General features: G+C 43.4%; 1 protein-coding gene across 2 annotated transcripts in view; it reads right to left on the reverse strand.

Moving 5' to 3' along the window:
- NEBL (nebulette) overlaps positions 1 to 24,262 on the reverse strand; it is a 321,698-nt gene extending 297,436 nt beyond the window's left edge. For both annotated transcript variants that reach the window (XM_069458754.1, XM_069458753.1), the window contains exons 1-2: positions 24,194 to 24,262; positions 22,848 to 22,942 (exon numbers count right to left, since the gene is read on the reverse strand). In XM_069458754.1, coding sequence (XP_069314855.1) covers positions 22,848 to 22,942; positions 24,194 to 24,262 — 164 coding nt within the window. The remainder of the gene's footprint in view (positions 1 to 22,847; positions 22,943 to 24,193) is intronic.
- Positions 24,263 to 26,997: the final 2,735 nt, after the last annotated feature.

The raw sequence follows: 26,997 nt of genomic DNA on the forward strand, positions 1-26,997 counted from the left end.
GTGCACATATAGAAATAACATTCATCGAGTGTCAGGCAGATGGGTGGGGGGAGGAGGGGATGGGTATATACATACATAATGAGTGCGATGCATACCGTCTGGGGGATGGACACACTTGAAGCTCTGACTCGGGGGTCGGGGGTGGGCAAAGGCACTATATGTAACCTAAACATTTGTACCCCCATAATATGCTGAAATTTAAAAAAAAGGGTATGAATGTTTGAGAATCTGACATCTTTGAGAATGTGTCAAATTGTAGTTGATTTCAGACTTGTGATTGAGTAAAAGGTGAAACTAGGAGGGTTTTCAAAGAATCTTAGAATGTTCAGGAAAATGAGGACTCTACTGTATTTATAAGTTCAACTTTTAATTTACGTGAATTATTCAAGTACTTAGGAAAGTGTTTGCTAAGCTCTTTAGGTTTGCTTTATCAGGCATTTAAAGTGATTAAAAAGATGATTAGATATATATATTTAAAAATACAACTTTAAATGTTTAAGATAATGTGATTAAGTTACAAACTAAATGGATTAATGGAAATTTAGTCTGTCCAGCTTGAGTTTATTGACCATTATTTAAAGCAAACACTCAAAAAACTGTTTGTTCTTATTTTACACACTACTTATTAGATTTATATATAGAATAAGGGGTCATTTAAGGTAAAATAAAGGCATAGGATTTTCAACTTTAATAAATCAATACTAATTAAAAATTAATATGCATTTAAACTAATATCAAATTTAGTCCCACCAAAAATGCATAATCTGAATCTAATCATAAGGAGATATCAAATAAATGTAAAATAACAGGCATTCTACAAAAAAATACTGGCCTATCCTCTTCAAAAATGTCACCGTCATGAAGGAAAAGAAAAACCTATTCCAGATTAAAGACAACTAAGGAACATGACATTGCAATAAACTACCTGTTCTGAGATTTTCCTTTCTCTAAAAATGACATTATTGTTTCATTTAGTGAAATATGAATGAGATCTGCAGATTAGATAATACTATAGTATCAATGTTAATTTCCCAATTTTGAAAATTGTATGGTATTGATGTAAGAGAATGCCTTTGGGTTTTGTTGTTTAGCAGACAAGTCTTCGCTCTGTCACTCAGGCTGGAGTGCAGTGGCTTGATCATAGCTCACTGCAGCCTCAAACTCCTGGGCTCAAGCGATCCTCCTGCCTCAGCCTCCCAAGTAGCTGGTACTATAGGCATGCACCACCATGCCCAGCTAATTTTTTAATTTTTTGTAGAGATGAGGTCTGGCTATGTTTCCTAGGCTATGCCTTTGCTTTTAGGAAATACACAGTGAATTATTTAGGGGCAAAGAGACACTTTATCTGCACTTATGGTTCAGAAAAAAAGGCATAGAGACAGAGAATGAGAAAAGAATAAAACAAATGTATCCAAATGTCATCATTTGGAGTATCTGAGTGAAAAGTATATAGGAAACCTTTGTGATACTCTTCCAACTTTTCTGTTTATCTAGTATTATACTAAAATAAAAGTTAAAAGAAAGAAAAACTAATATTTATAGTAACAGGTGTTTTCTTATTTTAAAAGCCACCCTTGGACACCCAAAATCACCCACTGACAGAGAAACACAAGAAGATGATGAAAAACTGGAAAAGTAGATCTAAGAACAGAATAGGAGTGAATAAAATGGACAAAAGGGAAACTTCCCATTCTTAATAAAAGTCAGAAACTTAGAGAAAGTATTGTTTAAACTATGTTAAGCTTTCCTCTACCTTGAACCCAAAGTCAATCATATCCCTTTGCATGAGGCTCCAATACCAAGTATGTGCGATGTTCACAGCAAAGACGTGTTCCAAGGTTTTACTCAATAGGGTACCTGAGGTTCAAGATTATTACCCCAATGCCTTTCCCAGAACTCCAATTCTGGAAAATCTTCTTCTTGACATAATACCAACTGCTTCTTGGTAGAAGGCAGGCCCCAACCCTGGTATCTACATATCAACTCCAGCCAGGCCAGGACTAAGGGGTTTTGAATCACTCTTTGTAACGGGACAAAAGACCTTATTCAGTGGGAAAATTTGCAGGAACAATAATTCTCTTAGCATTCTCCTTGGTAATATAACCCATCATTCCTAAGCATTCCCCATTGGTGGTGTTCCTGATGCACAGATATCTGACTTAAAATATGCCTGGCCCTTCTCTGAGACCATAATCAGACACACCAACCAGCGAGCCTAGAAATATTAATGCCTTCACCCTGGGGTGTACCAGCCCCATCTATTAGGATGGCCGGAGTCACCTGTGTTCTGCAGCCACGCAGACTCCAGCTTGACTTTCATCTGACAGCACCATGTGACAACATCCCAGAGGTTCGTGGCTGCCTTACCACTCACCCCATGGCAAAATTACCCATTCGGGACATGTAAGAGAGCACTCAGGACAGAACAAGAAAAAACAGAAGTCAACAGCAACAGACGAAAGCAGACAAAGAAATTTTCTAACAGGTTCAGTTATTAAAAATCAAAATGAACATCTAAGGGAAAATGTGTTACCCATTTCCCTAAATTCTCTAAAATTATGGAGAAAATTATTTACTCTATTTCAGATATTCTCATGCCTGAAAACAGGAAACAGAATTATATAGAATTCTGCTATATAGAATTTGAGACTAAGGGTGTGTGTACGCGTGTGTGTGTGTGTGTGTGTGTGTGTGTAATTAAAGCACAGAAATACATAACAATTACCTTATCCTTTCACTAATTCAACAGTGTCAACTAAGCACATGTCATATGCATAACGTGAGGCTAGGAAATGAGAGACTTTCAAAAACATGTACAAAGGGAGTTCAAAATTCAAATGTGAAAAGTCCTTTATCAACTACTTAGCACAATAGTTCAATGAAATGAGTATAACCAGCCTCATTTTCAAGGTAAGAAATCTTGAGGAAAAAGGGGTGGGGAAGTAGACAAGTGTCAGAAAGATACAAAATGACACAATCAGAAGTCCTAACGCAGTTGAAGAGCCCCAATTTCTAATCCTTGATCTGGAATAACTGGGTAACTTTGGCAACCCACTGCATGTCCCCAGATCATACACTATGTGCTCAATAAGTGACTGGAACCAGAAAGCCCCTAAGGTTGCTTCCAGCCTTTAAAAAATAAATATATAAATAAATAAATCTAGAATTCCCATCCTAGGACTCAGCCTTATCAAACATACATCACAAGTCAGATCAGGATAAGAAAAAACCTAAAATAAGACCATTCCAGAAAAACTTTACATCTAGTTTTACTGTTTTGCACAGAAAAGGAAAATGGTAATTATTCAATCAGGAAAAAAGAAATTCTGATTATTCAAATAAGATGCCACAGGAAACTCCAACAAGCAGAGGATCTTTGTTCTGTGTCTCCTGCGATTATTAAGAATAGTAACGTTCTCCACCCTCCGCAGTGCAGAGGCAACTGCAGCATGGCTCGTGTCCTTGGAAGGCAGAAAGGTGGCACCCTCCAGGGGCTGTCACTCTCCTTCTCCTTGGCCTTTGTATCCACCCCCTAAGGAACAAAGACACAGTCATGGCCCTCACTTCCCTTCTCTTTTTCCCAGTTTTAGGTGATTCCTGCAGGTTGGGCTGAAAGGAGCGCTGGCACCAGGAGAAGCCCGTGTCGGGCACTGTTCCCCTCCTGTGACCCAGTGGCCTCCCTGGTGCAGCATCCAACCTTCCCAATTGCCCCACTAGGGCAACCCACCTCCCTGGCCTGCTGAGCCTCCCAAATAAACCTCTCTGCTCAGCTAAAAGCAGACTGGACCAGGAAGAGCCAGGTTCCAACCCAAGTCCCCTCCTGTAAGGCCAAGTGACTGCTACTAACTGTTTAACTTCATGTGCCTCTCACCTCCTCTGTAAAATACCATCTCAGTGGAAAAGTAAGGAAAATGAAATGAAAAAAGCATGTAATCATGTTTAAATATATAAAATCCCCTTCAAATTAAAAAAAGATATATCTCCAAGCAGATAAAAGGGTTAGATAAAAAAGGCTAATTGCAAAAGACATAAAAATGGCCAAAACCATTCAAAGATGCTCATGAATAGAGCAAGGAATTGAAAATAACACAACTGTTAGATGCTATTTTTCATCCAACAGATTGGTAAAATTTGAAAGATTACATTAGCAAAGGTGGGAAAGATGAGTGTTCTCACACATGTTGTTTGGGAAAGTAAGTTGCTATCATCTTTCAGCGGGGGACCATGGTAGTATCCAACAAAGCATCAAATGTGTGTGCCTTCTGACCTACCAAATCTCCTTCAGTGCTCCCCTAGAGAAATGCTCCCACATATGCTGAAGATATTCACATAAAGATGTTCAATACAGCACTGTTAACTCAAATGTCCATTAATTGGGGGATGGTTAAATAAATTAGGGACCATCTTTACTATGGAATATTAAACTGCCATTAAAAAGAATTAAACAGCTCTATTTATTTGTTCCAACATGGACTATATTACGAAATTATTAACAGAACAGCACCTGACACACAGGAACCACCCAGTATTTGTTGAATAAATGAATACATCTATACCTTTCATAGCACTTTACATATTCTAGCTCATCTAATTCCTATGACATCTAATCCCTATCAGATGAGCCAAGCAGGGGTTATTGTTCACAGTATAGGGATGAAGAAATTAAAGCTCAAGGTGATTATGATCTGCCCAAGATCCCAATGCTAAGGTATGGAGCCAAAACAGAACAAGATCCACTGGTCAGTGTTCTTGGGGGCTGACACTCACCCTGCCTGCTACAAGGCTAACCCACAAGCAAAGCCTGTAGGGACGTACCAGGTGTTTGGGTGTCTGCTTGCTGCCTTGGACTGACCGAATCTCCCTTTCCCAGGAAGCCCTCCATTAGGTGAGGCTGGGCTCTCTAGCCTGCAGCTCAGCCGTCAGGCATCTAACAACAGGTCTGAAAGGAGGTCATTCAGCAACAGGTCGTCATGGAAACCCTAACCCCCTCCTTGCCCCTGGAACAAAATGGAGCTGGAAAGCAAAGAAGAACATTTGTTGAGTGCCTGCGATGAGCCAGCCACGATGAATAGGAAAAAATGCATCTGAGTCTTCCTTTACAAATCACCAGAAGAAAGAGAAACTGTGCATTGTTAAGCAAAGTACAGAACAGGCCTGCATCACCGTTTAATCTAGGTCAGTCATAACTGCAAAGGAAGTTTATTTCACGTGGCGCGTACTCTGTCTGCGTCCCTTACAGCCACATGTGCCAGATGGCACAACTGGCATCCCCGTGTGGCCCCATCGAAGCACAGCCATGCGGTAAACCTGCCTCCAACTCATATTCTACCTGTTTGTGTCTGGAATATATGTTTCAGACACACCAGGAAAAAAATGACTGTGTGATTTATAAAACACTCTGTCTCCTATAAGCGAGAGGACAGCCAATCTATTCAGAAATTTCAGATGCCGTGCTCACAGTAGAATAGAATTTTCTTTCACTTGTATCCATCCTACTCCTGCATTATCAGAAAACGGTGAAAATGGTGCTGTGTTTGGGCATTGTTACCTTGGAACTTTCATCTTAATTACAGAAGCTCTTAGCAACCGTTGCTTAGCAACAAACGCATTTGAAGTAGATTTGTTGACTGATTATGAGATGCTCTGAAAAGACCTTAGAGTGAAATTCACTGATGGAAAAAGAGTTGCAATGGCCTGGTAGAGTAAAAAATATATATATATATTTTAAATACAAAAGTATCCACAAACTTACGGTACTACCAGATCCCGAAGATATTACTGAATTTCTGCAGATTAGTGATATTTTATGCTAGTTTACAGCTGACACAGTATTTTCAGAACCACTTCAGACACAGTTATCTGATTGAACGGCTACCAAAGCTCTGAGGGATAAGCCCTACAGTCTTAGAAGGTCAATGCAGGATTCTACACAAAAAGGCCATGGCTTCTGTATTTCCACGGGCCCACAGATCCTTCCCTACATAGTTTTGTATGTTTCTTTCTGCTCCACATTTCAGAAGTGTCGGAGGATTCCGGTGCGTTTTCAAGCCAGAAAGAAAAACCCTAGGGAAGCTTTGCCTCCATCTTCCCGAGGATATTTCTTCTGCATTTGTTAATCAAATCTGTGATGAACGTGGAAATGGAGATCCATTTCAGGACAACATCCTACACACATCTTCCCCAAACAAAACCCCAACCCCATGCACGCCCCTCCCTCCTCCTGCTTCCTGTCCGGGTCTCGCCATCCACTCACCATTGCCGCCTCAGAAACCGGGGTCCTCTCTGGCAGAGGCGATCCCTCCCTTCCCCTAGAATCTTTCTGGTATTTTCCTCTGACCCTGATTCTCTTCCCGTCTCTTTTCTTGCTTTTTCTTTTCTTTTTTTTTTTTTTAAAAAAACCTTCTCAAATGAGGAGTCTCCATTCACTGGCTTTCCTCTCTCACTTCCCACTCAATCCCCAGCCCACGGCAATCTGACTTTACCTCGTGATTTCCTCTCCTGGGCACCATTTCTGTGGATTCTAGAAAGACTTAAATGAAGAGTAGTGTAAGTCTCCCAGTCTTCTCTACGTCCAGGCCCCATCTTCCCAGGGGGCCACTCAAATTTACCACAGTCCAAGCCTCCGCCCCTCTGGTAAGAAGATGGTCCCCAAGCAGGGACCTGTCCAGAACATTCTATGTGGTTGCCCAGAACCACACTTCGTTTCCAGCATATCATTACTGATGTCTAAGCTAAATGAAAGCTCTCATTGGAAAATCAGAGCAATAATTGTCTTTGAAAGATTTAGGTTAAAATGCAAAATAATAAAGCCTAGGTTTTCAATTACTTACAAAATAAATAAATATTTACAAAAACATTTTCCTACCTCTCGGTCCCCTCGTTTATTTACAGCTCGCGTCTTTTTTAAACTAAGGATTTATATCAGACTATTCTAAGCTTTCACTTCCCATCAACTTTCTGACAAATTCTGCACAGAACAGCTGCTACCATAAAATTTAATTTGCCACTTCCCAAAAAAGTCACTGCGGTGTAAAATAACGTTGCCTTCCTGCTAATATTTTACAACCAATTAAAACAAAAAAGATGGCTGAGTGTACACCAGTGAGACTCCATCCACAGACCTGCACGACTACAGAACGTGGGGAAAAACAGGAAGGCATGTGTGCTGGAGAACACACAACGTATCTCCAAACATTCTCACTGCCAAGAAAAGAAACTGGTGGGGGATGTTTGGCAAATATTAAAATGAGATGTGAAAACTTCAGAATAATTATCTGTGCACTCTATTTCCATGTTTCAAAAGTTTTTCAACGACAGTCGTAACATCCTCCTAATGAACCTCTGCAGTGACCATTCTTTGCACACCTTCTGTGCAAAAGTCACACCCGAGGCCCACAGACCGGCAAATCACCTCATGGCATTTATTATTAGCCCACGAAATGAAAACGTTCTTTAAATGTTTTCCTAGGTGTCCAAATTGGACAAGAAAATTAATAGGAAGTGGAGTTTCTCCAACTTCTTCGACGCAGACTCTCAGAACAAGGTTCTGTTGTCAAAACCTATTCACACCAAGGTGGCGCTCTACGTCCAAAAGAGGTGACAGGAATGTTTCCTTGGCCAAGCCAAGAAAAATTAATGACCCCCGCTCAGAAATACACAGTCTGGGGGGGGCAATCCCCTGCACCCCGATCATCACTGAAGGGCAGAGAAGGGACGGATGGAACGAGGGAGGGCAAGGAAAGAAACTGAGGTTGTCTTTTGGGAAATAAATAAGACTCAATCATTCTGCAGGATTTTTCCAAGCTCCCTCTAAAGCAGTCTAGGCCAAAATTACATTCTGGAACAAGACATGTTTTTGCCCGTAAAACAACACACACCACATAATTCACCCTGCCTAAGTCAAAAGTAGTGACTTTGTCACTAATGATGATGGAAACCTTCTACAACGCCCTTTTCCTCAGACACTCATGTCCTAGCAACTTCCAGAGCACCAAACTCCCTCAAGGACCAAGGCCTCCTTATAACTCTTGGTTCATTTTTATGACAAAATACACCCTTATATACACCCTGGGGGATATCATTACACCAAACACGTGACTGTCCCTTCAGTGTGCACACGTATGCATACACAGAGCCCTTTTTTTGGTCCATTAGTGCTTTATTTTTCACGGAAGCCAGAGTGATCCTGCCAAAAACCTAAGTCACATATCACATTGCTCCTCTGCTCAACACCCCAGCAGCTCCCCCTCACTCAGAGTGACCCCGACTCCACAGTCCCCATCACAGTTCACAAGCCTTGCCCAGCCCCAGCACCCCGGGCCCTCTTCCTCCCTCCACGAGGGCTTCCCTCCCGGCGTGACTTTCCCACATGCTCTAGGATGGCTCCGAGCACTTGCTACCCTGTCACCTCCACGAAGTTTTGCTCAAATGTGAGGACCAGACTTCCCTCACCAACTAATTCTAAATTGCAAACCACCTTCCAACCCCCTGCCCAACCCACCGACACTTATCTCCCTTCCCAGCTTGGTTTTTCCCTATAGAGCTTTCTAATATTTCAATTATTGTTTTGGTTTGGGTTTTGTCCACTTCATCCCACCAAGAAGCTCCACGAGGGCAGGGAGTTTCATCTGCCATGTTCCCTGGTGTGTTCACAGTGCCTAGGACTGTGCCTGGTTCGTAGGAGATGCCCAATTAACATGAAGTAAATGAATGAATGAATTCCACCACTGACTGAAGAATAAATGAAGGAGTGGTTGAATTCCCGCCATCCAGAAATTGGACAGAGGGGGCGAGCCTTACTGGGCCTGAAAGGAACACAAGCAGAGTCAAACCCAATTTCACTTCCACCCCAGTCAGCTTCCAAAGAATCTAGGTAATCAGTACGTTTCTAAGGCTCAAACAATTGCAACACTTGAAAAGACTAGGAAAGTGAAATAGGTAAAGCATTGTCTAGTTCCAGAAAGAAAAGCAAGTGGGCAAAGAGGCTGCACTGGAAAAAATCGGTGTCACGTGGTCATTCATGCCCACATTTATTGAGGACTGTGCCCAGTTCTTTGTAAACATTCATTTTCTCTTTTCCTCCTCACAATCAATTCCTCTACAGAGACTAACCCCCACTGTATGATGAGGACAGAGGTCCCAAGAGGTGGAGTTGGCCCCCACCCAGAGCATCCCAGGCGGGACCCAGACTCCATATTTTGAGACAAGTTTTTAGAAAGTTTTAAAATGTCCATCATACCACGAGTGCTGAATTTCTGGCCACCCAAGTGGTAAAAAAGAGAAAGAACCAACAGAAACTATAAGGAGAGAAAAATCTAGAGGCATTCATCTATTTAGGGGGTTGGGGAACAAGAAGGAGAAATTACATTCATGCAATTTGGGAGAAGTTGCTTTGCTCTTTCTTTAAAGGCCCATAGAGCTTTCCATTTGGCATCTTTTCCATGTGGTTGTAAGCACAGTGCAAAAAAAGTACAAATGCACTTTTGTACAAACGTACAAAGAGTTATCAAAAAATTCATTCAAGATAGAAACATCAACAGTATTTGGAAGGCACTGAAAGCTAAGATCTGATTAAGAGGAGGAAAAGGGAGGAGTGTGTTTGGGATTTGTTTTCAAAGTCAGGGGCAAGCTGGAAGAGGAAGGCTGTTTTTCAAAACACACATTAACTCAATTGGTGGATAAGATTTCTATCGGGTAATAAAGTTCACCTGGGAGAACAGTCCAGGGAGTGTGTCTACTGAAAACAAACCAGGACCAACCCAATTCTTATCACAGGATACACCTACACTGCCTCCATGCTCCTTGGATTTTAAAAATGCCCATGTTACAAAAGTAAGTCTAAAACAAGTCTCAAAACACAGATAAAACTCTTCATCACTTAATAAAATAATAAAAGAAGTTTTAAGAAAGTGACACTGAGAAAGTTCCATGATAAAATTAATAATTAAATTTTGAAGCTGAAATATAAATCCCAAATTGTAGGAATATTAAGATTATAAATCTCCACATTAGAATCTTTAAATTGAACTACAGCCAAGGTCACAGTCATGAGATAGTTTTTCCCCCATTTGTAAAATAAAGTGAGAAGAGCTTTGTCATTTTCTATAAAATTTTAAGCCATATTTCTTCTTGCCATCGGAAACTAGAATTCATTTCCCTATAAATATTTTAATGTCATTCTCCTGGAAGCAGGAACAATCTATTAGAGAAATATTTTCTAATTGATTCACAAGCTTACAATGCACATGTCACAAAGTGAAGGTCCTAGGTGGAAGAGAAAAAGGTTATTATACCTTGAAAATAATAGTGAGAATATGAGAAATACATACGTCAAAGGAAGAAACAGATGCTGTGGCCAACTTGTAATTCAGAGAAAGTGTCTATTCCTCTTTGGCTTTTTTAAAAGCTTTTGTTAAGCTTTATTGAGGTATAAATGATGTGCAAAAAATAAACAGCATTGAATACTTTTTTAAAAATTCCAAGTTCACTGTGTCTATATTTTCTCTCTTCTATACACTTAAAAGTCAGGTTAATTTTGCTTGGCTTGGCTTTTTCTTAGTGAACCTGTTCCAGGTTAAACTGTGTCTCCCTAAAAAATGTATGTTGGAATCCCAACCCCCTGGACCTCAGAATGTGACCTTATTTGGAGATAGGTCTTTACATAGGTAATTGAGTTAAAATGAGGTCATTCACGTGGACCCTAATCCAATATGACTGATGTCCTTACAAAATGAGATTAGGACACAGACACACACAAAGGAAAGATGATGTGAGGACACAGGGAAAAGACAGTCATCTATATGCTAAGGACTGAGGCCTGGAATGGATGCTTCCCTCAAAGTCCCCAGAAGAAACCAAGCCTTTGGGCACCTTGATTTCAGACTTCCAGTCTCCACAACTTTGAGATGATAAATTTCTGTTATTTAAGCCACTCAGTTTGTGGTACTTTATTATGACAAGCGTAGCAAACTGTTACAGAACCTAGGAGCACTTTCTATTTTGAAGTCCTCCCAAACCATCTCTGCACTCATCCATATGAGAATTTTGCCAGGAATTAATGTCACATTAATTAGGCTGTAATTTCTACAATCTGTCTGTTCCCCTTTCGAAAACTTGGACTATTTTCCCATCCCTAAAGCTTTCTTCTGCTGACAATTTCTCAAAGAGAATAGGCAAGAGTAATTACAGCTAACGGTTATACAGTGTCTACTCCGTGTCAACTGTTTAAAAGATTATGTTATTTATTCCTTGCAGTAACCAGAAGAGGTAGTAAATAAGATTATTATCATCAGCTGAGACAGGGCATGCTCATTTTACAGACAGGGTAACTGACACAACATCACCGTTTTACAGGGGAGGAAACTGAGGCACAGCTAAGTGAAGTAACTAAACCAGCTGAGCCCCAGAGTCCACTGTCCTCACACAACCACTGCATCCACTGTCGTTGCTAAGGGCCACAGTTCCACAGCTTCAGCTCCAGGACCACAACTACAGGGTATGCTCGAGTCCCTAAGATGTAATCATCCCTCTGGACACAGAGATGCGAACTTCTTGTCTCCCAACAAAGAATGACTTGATGTTTTCTTACTCTTAGCTTTCCTTTCACTTTAATTTCCTAATGATGTTTGTAGATCTCTTCTAGTTGTAAATCTTTTCTTCTTGGGTGAAAGGATAGAAGTTCAATAGGAATCACATAACTTATTTTTTTACCTTGCTCATCAATTATCACAATATCTTCCCCAAGCCATGCTTTATTATTTTTCTCAGAGTATAAGTACTTTTAAAGACTCCTCTCTGGCCAGGCGTGGTAGCTCACATCTGTAACCCCAACATTTTGGGAGCCTGAGACAGGAGGATCACTGGAGCCCAGGAGTTCAAGGCTGCAGCGAGCTCTGATTGCACCACTGAACTCCTGGGCAGCAGAGCGAGACCCTGTCTCCAAAAAATTGAAAGAAAAGAAAAACTCCTTTCTTTGTCTTTAGAACTTTTCACAAGCCATTGCTCACTGGGACTTTAGCTTTCCTGATTGTATTCTTGCTCTGTGTGCCATTTTTGAACTCTTAGTCATCTACCTTTTCAACTGTGTATTCCACTCCTCTGAGCTCAGAAAGCTCCCAGGGGATGTCCTATGTTGCTTTTATTCCTTTTTTAAAAGATATATTCCCTTGACTTATTCTTTGTGAACCTGTTAGGGGTTGAATTGTGTCCCCCCAAAACATGTACTTTGGAGTCCTAACCCCATGGACCCAAGAATGCAATCTTATTTGGAGACGAGGTCTTTACAGAGGTAATCAAGTTAAAATGAGGTCATTCGTGTGGACCCCAATCCTTCGTAAAATGAGGAGATTAGGACATAATTCCTTCCTTCTCTGAAATAATCATTAATAATACTTTTTCAATCAGAACTTTATTTTTCAAAATCTTTCATCTCACTTGAGCCATCTTTCTTTTAACTCCTTCCTTCATTTATTCAGTATATCCTTATTAAAGGCTGACTATGAGCCAAGAGCTGTACTAGTTCATGTGATAGGGTGGCCTTACTAATAAACTATCTAAAAGAAAAAATAAACTATCTAACAAAAAAAAAGAGGAATAAACTCATAGCACATAATTGCCCCTTGGAGGAAAAAGACCCTTTGTTTGATTAACCACCTGTGGGCTCAACTCATTGTCTTTAAGGTTAACCACCTGCTGTTTTATTTGAGTTTAACAGCCTTGAAGAGCCCTGAGCAGACAGCAGGTGTGAAATGCCCACCCCTCCCTCCCCCAGCTCTCACCAGACCACATTCCAAGGACCCGGATGAGCCAGCCTCACGGAGAAGAGAGAAAAGGGGGAGAAACAGACACAGCTGCTTCACAGCCCTTTTGCTATCAGCTGGCAAAAATAACCATGCCTTTTTTTTTTTTTCACGCCCTTTACCCTCAATAAAAGGCCAAACTGCTTGGCCTCTAGGCCGGCACTTCTTTCTTTCCTTCATGTGCTAGGCCCTTTCCCCTCTCTCTGGGGGAAAGTAAAAGAAACTTTTTGCTTCTTTCTATCCTAATCTTTATGTCAAGAATTCTTTCTCATCCTGTGCTCCCACTCTACAATGGGTATACGTGGGAGAGTAAAACTCTGTGTGGTTCTTTCCCTGTTTCTCAGAACCTAGGGCTTTTTCCCTCTTCTCCTACACTGTTAAGAGACTTTCCTAAAGTCTGGGTGGGGTGTGACCAATGATTCCTCCTTTCACTCTTACAAACTTCAGGGTAACAGAGACCTCTTTTTCCAAAGTCCTAACAATCGATACCCCACCAACCAATTCTTGTTTTCCAAGCTAAGGCGAAAGCACCTTGAAAGCAATGAAACCTTAAACAAAAGCTAAGCAAGAAATCAACTCTCTCTTAAACTTGCAGCATCTATCTAGTAAAAGCTTCTCTTTACCACTGCATGTTGCCTCTGTGTCAAAGTGTCAACAGGGTGAAAAAGCCTCTGTGGTGTGTCCAGTGTGGACAAGGGTACCTGGTCTGCCTTGCAGCAAGACCACCACTGTTTCCCCTCAATTTCATTCTCAGTCAAAGGTTCTCCGTCAGTTTTTCACCTCCAAGTTCTTTCTATTCATAGATTCACCTACTAGACATGTTTCTTTTTTAGCATAGCAAGACTCCTTGCTGTCACAATTTAATAATCAGCCTGCCCCCAGCCCACGTTGGCAATGCTTCTGAATCTCACGTACTTTCTTAAGCATCTATGCATTGGCACAGATGGGTAAGGCTGTAACATTCCCCTGTCGTTCTTCTTTAAGAAGTGCTTGATCTTCCTCCACCTTGGTACTACTTTCATGTTACCACCTGTTTTCTCTTGTTAGGGAACTGATGTTTAGATCCGGGGTAGCAATCTCTCTCCACCCACCAGTACACTCCAGAGAGAAGCCAGACGTAGGAGGCTTGCTATCAGATCCAGGACTGCTGTATCCCATTCAGACTAAATGTACTTTCGAAGTTGATCCACACGTATTTCTTCGGTGTCTGTTCTATACCCATCACTGTGCAAAGAAAAAACAATGTGCTTTTCTTTCAATCTCTGACAAACTGCCAACATGGAGGACGCTTCCTGGGCAGTAGCCCCTGTGTACAAACCTTGGGTACTTTCACTGGCCGCTCGGTCCTGCGGGTACAAGACACAAGAAGTGCACAAATAAACTGGCTTCCTGACTCCCAGCCGGTGAAACCTGACGTTACATAACTACTGTTTTAAAAAAAGACCACGGAGGCAAACCCTCTAAACAGGATTTTCCTTCGCTAGTAGCCTCAGAGGAAAAACTGTTCTAATACAGTGTTTCTATTCCTGACAGGAATAGCCTTTAATTATCGTGTGCCTTAAGCATCTAGAAATTTTTAAATAGAATTTCGCTTAATGTGAAGGAAACCAGAGAACGACGTCACGGGCAAGAGAAGATTCTAACTGAGGGAAAGAAGGAGATGGGGGTGGGCAGGGTTGGGGGGCTGGAAGAAGCACAAATCCTACTCAGTTATTTTTAAAGTTCTAGAAATATGGGAGAGAAGACAGAATATTGATGGAAGAATAACGCATGAGAAAATGAAAATCTTCCACAAGAGAATGTAAAGGCCTTTCATTCATCAGGAATTACCCATTAATCCCTGATTAAATTTAGTTTCAGGAAATCAAACTCTTAATTTCCAGGGGAAAAAGTGTGATATGCAAGCAAATTTGTGTGTGGCCTGATGTCTAAAACACAGGGTTCACTCCCAAGACTGTGAAAGACAGTTGTAACACGGTGACTTTTACAAACTACCTTTGTAGGCATTTTTCTTGTCATCCTTTTGAGGTGCATGTCAGTGACCAGTAATGAAGCTATAAATTTCAATATGTCACCTAAACAGGGGAAGTTTTTCGCTACATTTACTTGCATTATCAGTTCAAACATGGCCAGCTTCAGCTGGTATGGCCACAGGGACTCTTAGGGAAAGAAAGGTCTATTCCTTCTCGTTGAGTCAGCTCTGTTGGCTAGGGATGAGCTGTGTCGCTCAGGCAGCCAAAAGCATTCACCATGCCCCCCAGAAAAGCTAGCTGGCAGTTTACTCTATCAAGGGGACAGTTTCTGAGCACACAGTAGGCGCTAGAGTATGCGAACGCAATTCGGACCATAACTGCCCTCAAGAATGTAATTGGGAAAGAGTCATTTACTTGAGAAGCCAAAACTAGAAGGTTATAGTGAGGGCATTTCCCTGACGAGGTGTTCCCACCCCCCTCCTGTTTGCAGGCAGCAAACTGTGGATACACCTGATCCAAATCGGGGCAACTGTCTAATTCCCTCTCCACATCCCAGTTCTGAGCATAGCCACCTGACTTCTCCAGGTTCTCTGGGTTTGGTTTTCCCCTGCCTTTGATGGATAACGATCATCAGGGAGCTAATAAGGATTTTTGTCGAATGCATTTTTTAGACTGCTGAGCTGAAACAGAAGTACAACAGACCACCACGCGGGTTATGGATCAGATGCCATTCAAGAATGCACACATCCAACTAGTTTTCTTCTAGTCCCTCCTACAATTCAATGGGAATGAGTCAACACAGTGTGAAAAAGTAAACAGAAGTCAAATGCAAAGCAAATTCCTCAAGGACTCCACTAAGAAAAATGTACTGCTAGCTATAAATAAAATTAATGCTAGATTTCCAATGCTGGAAAACAATCGTTGCTATTTCAACCTGATCCTTCTCACAACTTCCTGCTTTTGTGGTTACACATGTGCCCATATCTAGGTTTGACTAGCAAGGCCTGCAGAACTGTTTGATTCATTAGCAGGACATTGAATTTAAACAGCAAACCTGAGCATGGAAGAACCAAGAATAATCCTTTCTCTTTAGTCCCTGGAATGTTCTGGGTGTTTAGCTCATAAATATTATTCTAGATCCCACCTCTCCTATGCTAAAATCCCAGGTCTTCCTAGTAACACTTAACTATAGGACCAAAACAGAAAGGAAGGGAAAAGAAATTCAACTCCTCCTTCCTCTAGTGATACTGAAGGGGCCTGAAGCCCTTGAGGACAAGGGTGTCATACGTGGCTATGTCTCTCTCTCTTTGTCCCTGACAGTCCCAGGAGCCACTCCGTAGAGCACTTGGCTGAAAACATCTAAAGAAGACCTCCCAAAATGTTCTCTTACATAGGCCCCTGACATATAATCAATATACCTTTAAGCACACACATCTATATCTGGCATTAACCTTGAATTTCACCATGAATTAGGAGATATTGGTGTGCTTCGTCTCAAAACCTTTTCTAATCTGACATCATCCCATCACAAATATGTCATTATTAAAGAGACAGAACCTACACATAAACGACTTCTGGAAACATTTGCACATGGGGACAGAACTCGGAGCATGATTTGTAAATGTGGTCCTCACAATGATTTCAAAAGATACGAAAATGGATTAGATACTGTCAATAGTTCACTAAAGTAACAAAATGGGTTATTTCACATGTATACTGGAACCTTCTTATTTGGCTCAAGGTGTCTCCTTCTCTTGTTTTTAATCATCCAATTACAGCAACAACAAAACTGTCATCCTCTCATATCAAGTACTATGCCAAGGAGCAGAGGTCTAACTTCTTCTGTGAGGTATGTGACTGAAAAGTCAGGCAACGCATATTCTAACTGATGCTAACTAGAACTTACATACCACAATATCTTTCTAGAGAAACCTTCATTTAATGATGTGACCTTTACCCTGTCTTTAAGGGAGAAATATGAGACAACAACTTTGAATTTATTACTAAAAATATGGGAGTGGACTGACATTTGGGTCCTAAGTTGTCATTAGATGTGCTTCGGCTTACAAACGTTTCTCCATTTAATCTCTATAAAGTTCCTGTTAGGTGGGAATTATTTTCCCATTTTACAGATGATAGTTAAACCCAGAAGAAATTAAGTACCTATGAGGAATGCGTTTTTTGTTTTGTTTTTTTTTTTTTTTTCCTGAGACAGGGTGTCACTCTGTCACCCCAGGTAGAGTGCAGTGGCGTCACTGCAGCTCACTGCAACATCAATCTCCTGGGATGGAGCAATCCTCCTGCCTAGGCCTCCCAAAATAAGGAATGCTTTTAGAAAGATGCCATATTTTGAAATTGAGCCTCTACACGGTGAAAGTGAACTCTGCCACGTTCATTATGGATTGGAAGGTAGGAGCCTACCCATCAATGGGGACACGCTATTGCCTGGCATTCAGACTTCATGAAACCTGGTCACCAGACCACCTTTCAGGCTCTTCAAAGCCCAATCCTAACCCAGTTGCTCCAGGTTGCCCAACCTCCTCCTACCTCCCCAGAAGAAACTAGCCTGACCTTCATCCTGAATTGGGGGCTCAGCATGGAAACCACATTCTGAGATGCTAGCGTGACCCTCGGTCACTGAGGTGGCTAATATTACCAAGCACCTGCTAAGTGTCAGGCCCTAGGGATACGCAGGTGAGGGAGACAGGTCCCTTAGAGGGGGACACAGACAAGGAAGCTCATGGTTCCTGCACAGGATGGGGTGGGCCCTGACTGCTGAGCCGAGAACTGTGGGATGCCTGCGTTGACAGGCCCCCAGGACAAAGGTGTGGGGTCAGGTGTGGTTGGCACAGACAGAAGAATGTGAGATTAGTGGCTGTTGGGATTCGTGAACTTTGGCCATGGCATTGTACTTGGGGGCAGTTTTCAATGCCCTCTGACATATGGGGCATTAGAATATGGAACTTAACAAGTGTTTCTCAAACTTCTTAATCGCCACTTCCAGTAAAAATACCTTCTACATCATAATCCAGTAGACATACACCCATACCTCTGAGAAAAAAATATTTGCCAACATAATCCTCTTTTTACTACTGAAATGCACTGTGATGTTTTCTGTTTGCTCATTCCTTTTTCTTCAAATTCGGTTACAACCCAGCGGCAATCGACAGTGTGAAAAACTTTGGTATAAATCTTTCATAGGTGTGACTGCCTATCATTCGTTGATATACTTCCTCTTCTCTCTTCTCTACTTTCTCTACCCCTCAAAAAAGTACAAGAATATAAGAGGCACCACTGTTGACAGAAGGTCTGCTGGGTGCCAGGCACTGGGCTAGAACCTTCCCACTCCTTGTCGCATTAATCTCACCAGCCCTGTAGGGCCACTATTGCTATTCCCATTGTACAGATGAAGAAACGGAAGCCTGGCAATGCAGAGACCTGCTCAGTAGGGCAGGACGGAGCCAGGGTTCAAATCTAGTTCTGTCTGGCTCCAAAATCCCAATTACAACATACTGCACTTAGGACAGGCTGTTAAGTAATCACAGCTAACTTAATAGCAGGAATTTCATAAGTCCTCTTGAAATAACTCGAGTCCTTGGAGTGTTAGGGAACCAAATTTGGGAGGCCAAAACAGAGATAAGGGAAAACTCTCAGGTTTAAGTTTAAGCGAAAAAGTGACCAACAGAGAAACGGTGGGAGCCAGAGAAGCGGTGGCTTTAGAAAATCGCTTTCAAAATCAAGTTAAGTGAAAATCTTTGGGGAGAGGGACTCTTCTACAGAAGGGTAACTAAACATACTTCACACCAATACTTGTGTTTTTAGCCCCATAATTAATGATGCATTTGACATAGACACAGGCCACATTAAATGGGGGCAGATCAGGACAAATTTACAGTCCAAAAACATTGCTGCAAAAGTGGTGATCTAGGGAAATCATTGGCCAGGTCATGCTAAACTACTGCATCCTGACTTGGTCCCACCCCAGACCTGATATAATTTGACGTTTGGTGACAGCACATTCACTAGCCAGTCATTGGCAATGCTACTTCAAAGTGGTAATATCGCTCAGAGAATTTTGAGAACCGATTTATATTTTACAAACATTGTACATGCAATTTTGACTTTTACACAGAATAAATTAAAAATGTATTTGACAAATGGCCTTGGGGTTTATATTCTTCGTGTGGCTTGTTGGGTAGCAAAAATGCTTATAGTTTAACTTGGCATATAAATTTACATAGAAACAGGAGCTGTTTTTTGTCTAATCATCTAATGTTATTTTCTCAGCACCTCTTAGCCATAAGAATTTTGCCCAGTTCTCTTATCTTTGCAAGTTCCATGATGAAAAAAATCCTGTATGTGCTAAGCATTCATTGCCTGCTTATGAAACATAAAGGTTTGTGAAAACATGGCACGTACTCAAGTAGAGACCAGTTTGTTTTTAAATATTTTAATAGTGTGCACTGCTGCGTTAGAAACCAAATGTGTATTATGCCCAGTCTTACATCTAGTGTGTACTGTACTTTGATCATTCTATCAAAAGATCAAAATTTAAATACCATGTAAATTATATCTTATACATGTTCTCCTTTGCATGAAATCAAACAGAATGCTTGTTTCTTCTCTAAACACATGAGAATATAAACAAGCAACATTTAAACTGAAGAAGTACTCATTACTTCATTCGATTAAAAAATGCCCTCCAGTATCAATTAAAATAAGAAGCCTTTATGTTTTTCTTAAAATAATTCTAAATGTCTATGTTCATGCTTTAAAATTTTTAAGCATTCCTAACATATATTTTAAAGGCTCTAAAGTTAATTGTGCATGTTGTTTTCACAAGAAATGCTACCTAAGTCCTCCTTCTGAAAACTCTAAGAAATTACGTAAATCAATAAACATTACAGCAGAAAATAACTGATAGTCTCTAATAAGCTAGAAAAGTTGTCATTTTTCATAACGGCTATATGTAAAGTATGAACCTTGATTGGATCCTGGTTTTAAAAGCGACATTCTCAGGACAATGGGGGAGATACAAACATGGACAGGATATTAGATGCTGTCGTGAAATTGTTAATTTTCTTAGGTGTATAATGAAGTATGCAGTTTCTAGGGATAAAATGTCATGATGTATGAAACTGACAAATGGCCCAACAATGATAGAAATATTTGAACATGTTAGATTAAAAACAGGAAGCAAATACGGCAAAATGGGGTTAATAGTTGAATTTCAGTGGAGGTATACAGTGTATACAGATGTCTGCTGTATTACTCCTTCAGTCATTTTTTATGTATGAAAATGTTCACAATAAAAAGTGACAGGGGGAAGATGAATAGTCATTTTCATCTAGGTATAGATGTATATTGACTCCTGAACCAAGCTAGGTGCAGATAAAATATTGCTTTACATGGACAGTCAAGATTTCATTTTCTGGTAGTAGTATACATTAGAGAATCAATTTTCCACCATTGACCCAGAGAAATTATGGCAGCCCTCTGGCCACAACCACAGGGAACGGCTGATTGACATACACCCCCTGAATTAGAGCATATGTGTCAGGGTCCCTAGAGGGCCATCCATGCTGACCAGCCGGTTTACACGGCAACCCGTACCCTTAGAAAAATCTGGGCTGAAAACGACATGGGCCGTCGGCCCTGGAACCCTGACGGCCAACAGAACCCACGACTTAGCCAGACTCCATTTTATAGAGGCAGCATATCAAGCTGTGATAAGAACTTCACACTAAATTAAACATATCAAAAACATCAACTGTATCTACTCATTCACCTATGAAGGATGAACTCCTATTTTCCATTTATCTGCTCAATAAAGTAGACAAGCAGGTTCAATATTAAGCAAAAAACCTGAGGTGCTACCCGCAAAATTGAAAGTACAGCTAATAATGAAGTACTAGAGTCATATGAGAGATTTTAGCAAGAAAATCTATAAATATTAAATACAGATATGCCAAGAGCATTAAAAATAAGACAAAGACCTATGAAACAATACAGCAGATATTTTCTACTTAGAAAATAGAATCTTTTTCTTTGGGGGTCCAAACCTCAACCCATCTGGGCACTAGTTCACTACTAAGTCGGAGTGCAAACTAGGTCTTCCTGACGCCCCCATGACTTGCTGCAGAATCTCATTCTTTAATGAGATTGAACTTTAAACAGCTGACACTGAATTTTCCAGTAGCCCAATGCAATCAACAAATCCACTGCAGTTGCACCTTTTTCTGTCCTTGTATGTACATTTTTCTCCCTCATTCAATTATCTGCCTATCTGTTAAAGTTGTCATTCTCTTCTCCTTTGCTTTCTCTTTCCCTCCCAACCCCTCCAGACCCACCAGGGGGGCACCCCAAGGCATTGTTATCACTTGGGTTATACTCCGTGCCCTGCAGCTGTAAAGAATCCTGAATTCTGATGTGGCCCATAAAGCCTGATGGAATCGGGCTGTGGCCGAAACAGTTACAGGAAGAATGGTTCACTTTCCTTTAACCAAAGAACAATTATCCCGTTTATGGGTTGTAGGGGGCCCTTTCCTTCTCCTTACCACCGCCTGCCTTTGATCTTAACCAGTCGTTTATAGCTCTCTGGAAGGGAAGCAGGAAACCATGACACTGAAACCTCATTGTTGCTTCATGTTACCCCAACAAGAGCCATGGTATAGAGAAGGGTTGAAAACATCAGCTAAGTTGGGGGAATATCTGTAGACTTCACTTATCCAAGAAAGTCTGTTCAATGTCCCCATTTTCTGATGTCCTGAAAAGTTTCTGATCTACCTGTAAGCACTAAGCTAGGACCTACAGGAAACACAAATTTTAAAAAGTCTTCAGATGGGGTTTATTTTTAAAATTCATTGCCAGGGAGGTATGAGCACATTACATTTGTTCACCAAAAACTTACTGTCAGAGATAACACTCCCCCAGTATGTGATGAAGCAGGATGAATTAACCTCGGGCCCTCCGTCTCTAGGAGAACTGAATGAACCTACTTGAGAAACTCTAGGGAAGATGAATTTTTGGCACTATTCCAAGCAGGAGGCCAGGGGGATCCAAAGGTCCCTCTATTGCCTCCAGACCAAGCCAGCTCCACAAGGGAGCAGAAAGGACAAGGCTCAACAGCCAGGGGCAAGAGCTCCCAGTTGAAAACAGTCAAGAGTGGGAGGCTGCTCACAAGAGTAGAGAAACACAGGCCTGGGAGCAGCAAGGTAGACATCTGAAGTACTGGCCCAATGTTGAACCACCTGCAACCTCCAGGAATGATCTGAGCCCCTTCCTGAGGGGGCTCAATGCCTCAATATCTCTATCTGTCAAATGGGAGTAACATTAGTGCCCCCTAACTTTGTAGGGTCATTGTAAAGATAAAAGGAGTCAGTATGCATCAAGTGCTTAGAGCAGGGCTTCACACATGGTAAGCACTACACAAATGCTAGCTCATTGCTACTGCAGGCTAGAAGCATGCCTACAGAAAAGCCTTCCAAAGAAAGCTTACCTTCTTCAAGCCCCACCTACTACAGTACTAACCAGCCAGAAGTACCCAGTCTACTGCAATAGTCTACAGACCTACTAACCAGCCGGAAACACCCAAGCCTCAATTCTTTGGTTCCCTGTTTATGCCCCAGGATCTCTGCCATGGTCGCAGCTAAGACCAAATGAGCAAGACTTCTTTCCATAGCAACTAGGTTTACATAAAAAATTGCAGTATGGCAGCATCGTATGATTAAAATGGAAATTGGCATAGGATTAAAATGGAAACCTACCTGACATGCACTTCAGAGCCCACACATTCTCAGCAGGTAAATTCTGCAGCTTCTAATAAATGTCCCTAACTGTGACACTGTGCACCTCAAAACCTAAGCTGAAGACACACACAAATTACCCTAACACATTAGAAAAACATACATATAATGCCCTTCAAAGTACGTGGCCTCGGAGTCTGTGGCATAAACGGGTAATTGCCCACTGCCACACCTGGGTGACACAGCGAGTCAATTCTTCAGAACAGGCAGAGCCACTGGCTCTCAGGCTCTGAGGCTGTGCCACACCTGGCAAGCATGTTGACAATACTCACGCATTACAATAGGGCTTCTTTTCATAGCCTTTGTAGTTGTTCATGTTGAGAGCCATCTTGCAGACCTCGCAATGGAAACATCCTTTATGCCAATACTGAAAAGAATAAATATTTAAAATTTCAGTACAGTGCCAGTTCTTGCCAAGATGGGCACAGAAGGAAGGCTTTTCAGTCCATCTCAGTCCTAGTATTTGAAACACTACCACAAAATGATTGTAGAAAATGGTCGATGTGTTTACCTACTTTCAGTTAAGCAAATAAAGCAGGCAGCTATTAAAGTTGAATTTTACATTAATTCCCATCACAACATAGAGACTGACTACAGAAGAACTACCAGGGCTTGGTCCATATAGCACTTCCATGAGCTGCCAGAAAGAAATTCTGAGCTGGTTAAAGGAGAAACGGGGCCCAGGGAGTGCCTTCACAACCAAAGGGAGTCCAGTTCAAAGCGCCTAAACGCAGTGTTCGTAGGATCCCCGTAAACCTGAGTTCCCCACGAGTCGGGCAACCTGAAGGTGCTGGAGCAGGACTAAGTACCCCTGGCCCCCGTCCCTGCCCAGCTTCCACTCAACTGCAGGAAGGTGGACTCTGTCGGGGATGACTGTGGAGATGACAGCTTGCTCTAACGGGGCATTTGTATCATCAAACGCAAATTTCACAGGGACGCCACCGGCTGGTTTCAATTGTAAGTCGCTGGGGATCGGCATCGCGCCCGGGTCTCTCCCCCAGGCTGCTCGTCCCCATCCACGCCCGGGAAGGGCAGGGGGCAGAGCAGGAGGGACCCGATGGATTAGGCACCCGTGGGTCCGGCTCGCCGAGCTGAGCTGGGGCTCTCGGCGGGGATTATTCTTAGCAATGCGGCAGCGGCCGCCCCATGACATACTAATTACTATGTGCTTCTCCCCCTCGCCTCGGTCACCGGAGGCGCTGGGCCTGGGGGAGGTGGGGATGCGGGAGGATCTGGGGACGGTGGGGGTTGGGTACGAGTGGAGGTGGGAGTGGGTGCGGCTCGCCGAAGTGCCCCCCAGGTGCCCAGCCTGGTCCCCCGGGGCCCCGGGCCGCGCTCCGCCGCGCGCCCTCCGCAGCGGCTCCGCGGAAGCCGCGCAGCCCCGCACCCCGACAAAAGCCTTTCCTGGTTCCAGTATCGCAGTCGCCTAGTGTGGTCTCCGACCCTCCCGCGGGCGTCTTCGCTCGCGCCCCCTCCCCTGTGCCAAGACACACGCACACCCACAGACCCACTCCTCTCCTTCCAGCCGAGGTGCCAAAACTTCTGGAACAGGTGCAGCCGGGCACCCGGCATCCGGCACCCGGCAGGTCCGGGCTGGCCCGGCGCCCCCCTCGCTCACCTTATCCAGGCAGTTGACTTTCTCTGTGGGATACACGACTTTTCCGCAGCGAGCGCACTGGGGGTTCATTGTCGCGGTTCCCGGGGGCGGCGGCTGCTGCGGCGGCGGCTGGGGGCTCCGAGGAGCCGCTGTGACATCCCCCGGCGAGCCCCGCACCGCCTCCGGGCAGGCGGGAGGGCTGCTGGTGGCCGGGCGCCGGGGCTGGAGTCGGCGCGGGCCGGGGCTGGGGCGAGCGGGCCGGCAGCGCGGCGCCCGGGGAGGCGGCGGGGGCGCGGCGGGGCCTGGCGCCGGGGGCGGCCGCGCTCCTGGGCTCTCCGGCGGCGCTCGGGCTCGGGTCTGGCTCGCGCTCCGCGCCGCTGGCTCTGCGTCGCCCGCTCTCCAGGTACGGGTGACTCACTCAGACACTGGCGCCCGCCCCTCGCGCTCACTCGCTCCCCCGCCTCGTCGCCGCCGCCGCCGCCGCCGCCGCGCAGGCCAAACCCACCGGCGCGCCCCGACCGAGTGGCAGTGAGCGAGCACGTCGGGCACCCGGGGAGGCGGGGCGCGCGGGGACCCGGCAAGCTCGGCACACCGCCGCGGGCGGCCACCGTGTGGCCGGGTAGCGAGCCTCGCGTCCCCGCCGCTGCAGCCCGGGGCGCTCAGGTGGGCGGCGGCCGGGAGGGAGTGAGGCTCGGGTGACAGAAACCAGAGGGGGCGCAACCCGCGCACTCCCTTGTACCTCAGCCGAGATCATCTCCCCGCCCCCCACTCCCGCCCCCAGGCTTATTTACGTCCCTGGCACCCAAAGGTCGAGGGGAGCTCGGGGCAGAGTGCACCCACCCCCTTCTTCCAGCCCGGGGGATTGGGGACAGCGTCGCACCAACGCCCTTCGTAGAGCCCACCCCAGGGCTGAAACTGTTCCCGCCGCGCGCAGTAACGCGTTCGTCCCGGGAACAGAGAGACTCGCGGGGAACCCGGAGATTCGGGTCCCCGCGGCGCCGGGGCCTGTGCCGCGCCCGCTCCCAGGGGCCCCTTCCGCGAGGACGCGTCCCCCGCCAGCCTGCGGGCAGACGCCTTGCACCCTGGATGGGGAAAAGCTTGCTCTCACTGACTCACAACGCCTGCACTTTCTATACCTGTCCTTGCAGAACGACTGGTCACTTCAGGCCCGAGTGGAGCCTTTCTTGATAAACAGCCTTCGTTGACTTGTCTGAAATGTGTGTGTGTGTGTGTGTGTGTGTGTGTGTACACTGTCGGCTTTTGCAGTTAAGCACCACAATGACCTGCAAGAAGTTCATCTACTTCAAGAGAAGTAATTACAAACTCACAGTCCAAACCAGAAGAGCCAGAAAATCACGCTGAAGGCTCAGAAGAATCAAACCAAACGGAACAGGAATCGGCATTTTTCGTCTTAAATAAGATGTCAGGTTATTAGACTGAGTTTATGAGAGGCAGCAAAATGGAGCTACACTGTCTGGGTTCAAAGCCCGACCCCACCATCTTCTTGTCATGGGACCTTGTGCAAATTCTTAGAGGTTCTGTGCCTCAATTTCTTAATCGACAAAATGGGGGTGAAGCTACAAAACAGCTCCTACCCTCCTACGGTGAGGATTAAATGAGTCAGCAGTTCTAAAAAGCTTCAGTCTGCCTGGCCCACGCTAAGCACAGCATAGGAGGCAGCTAGGATTATTATAAATTGGGTATAACCAAGAAGCAAACACATTCCGTTGCTAGCACACAGATTAAGGCTCAATAATGCCACATAGCAACTGCTACTACCCTGACAAATATTTCTGTAATTAAAAAAAAAAAATCATAGCTGCAGCTTTTCGTGAAAAAACTATTGATTTCTGAGCCTCTTAGGCAAGCTGCACTGATGAACATACTCATAAAATGCTGTGCTGTTTGACTTTTCAGAAGAGGTAATGTCTTAAAAAGTAGTCCCCAAATGCCACAGCTTCTAACCCACTGCTTGCTATGTTCACAAGCCCACCTCAAAAGCAGCTAAAATGAGAATTTTCTGTCAGAAAAATCAGTTGCCCTTTAAAAACACCTCAGAACTTATTAGAAATGCCAGGGGTGGGGAGGATGTATTCATATGATCACCTGAAAGGCGGTAATTTTTTCAACATCTAGATTGTCATAACTGTAAATCATAAAATGTGTGGTTGAAATATCTTATTCTCTTTAAATTGTAAGCATAAAATTCTGAGGAAAAATGCTGATGATACGTGCATTCATAGCTGATTATATCATATTTTTTAACTGTCAAGTTGTGTAATTTCTTATCAAACCAGTGCTTATCACTATGCCTGACACAAAGTAGGTACTAATTAAAAGTATACAGAAAGAAAATATGAATTAAAAAAATACATTAAAACTAGAATTGATGTGTTATTTTCTGAAGAAGCAATGAATTCTGTTAAATATTTTCCTGATATCTGTCTCTTTTCATGTTCTGCATCAAACCAGCGTCTAAGTTACTTGATGCCATTTTACTGATCTAGAATTTTAATACCATCTGTCTTAAAAGGACTTCTTTATTTCCAAATTCAAAGTACTGTAAACAGAGAATTGGCAGAAACCTGTCCTCTGGCCCAGCCTTCCTCCTTCAAGCAGACAAATGATTTAATTGTGTACTAGAAAGACCTTTTGCCTTTCCATGTCTTTTGCACTTGACTGGTCAAGAACTCCTTCCTTACGGTAACTATATCCCAACATCTCTGCTTTAATTTAAATCCTTTCCTGCTGGCAGGGACACGAACAGGTATTAAGAAACCTGAGCATCGGCGCCCTCATAAAAATATTTATATATTTATAAAGTT

The sequence above is a fragment of the Eulemur rufifrons genome, chromosome 25, assembly GCF_041146395.1.
Source record: "Eulemur rufifrons isolate Redbay chromosome 25, OSU_ERuf_1, whole genome shotgun sequence".
Lineage (NCBI taxonomy): Eukaryota > Metazoa > Chordata > Mammalia > Primates > Lemuridae > Eulemur > Eulemur rufifrons.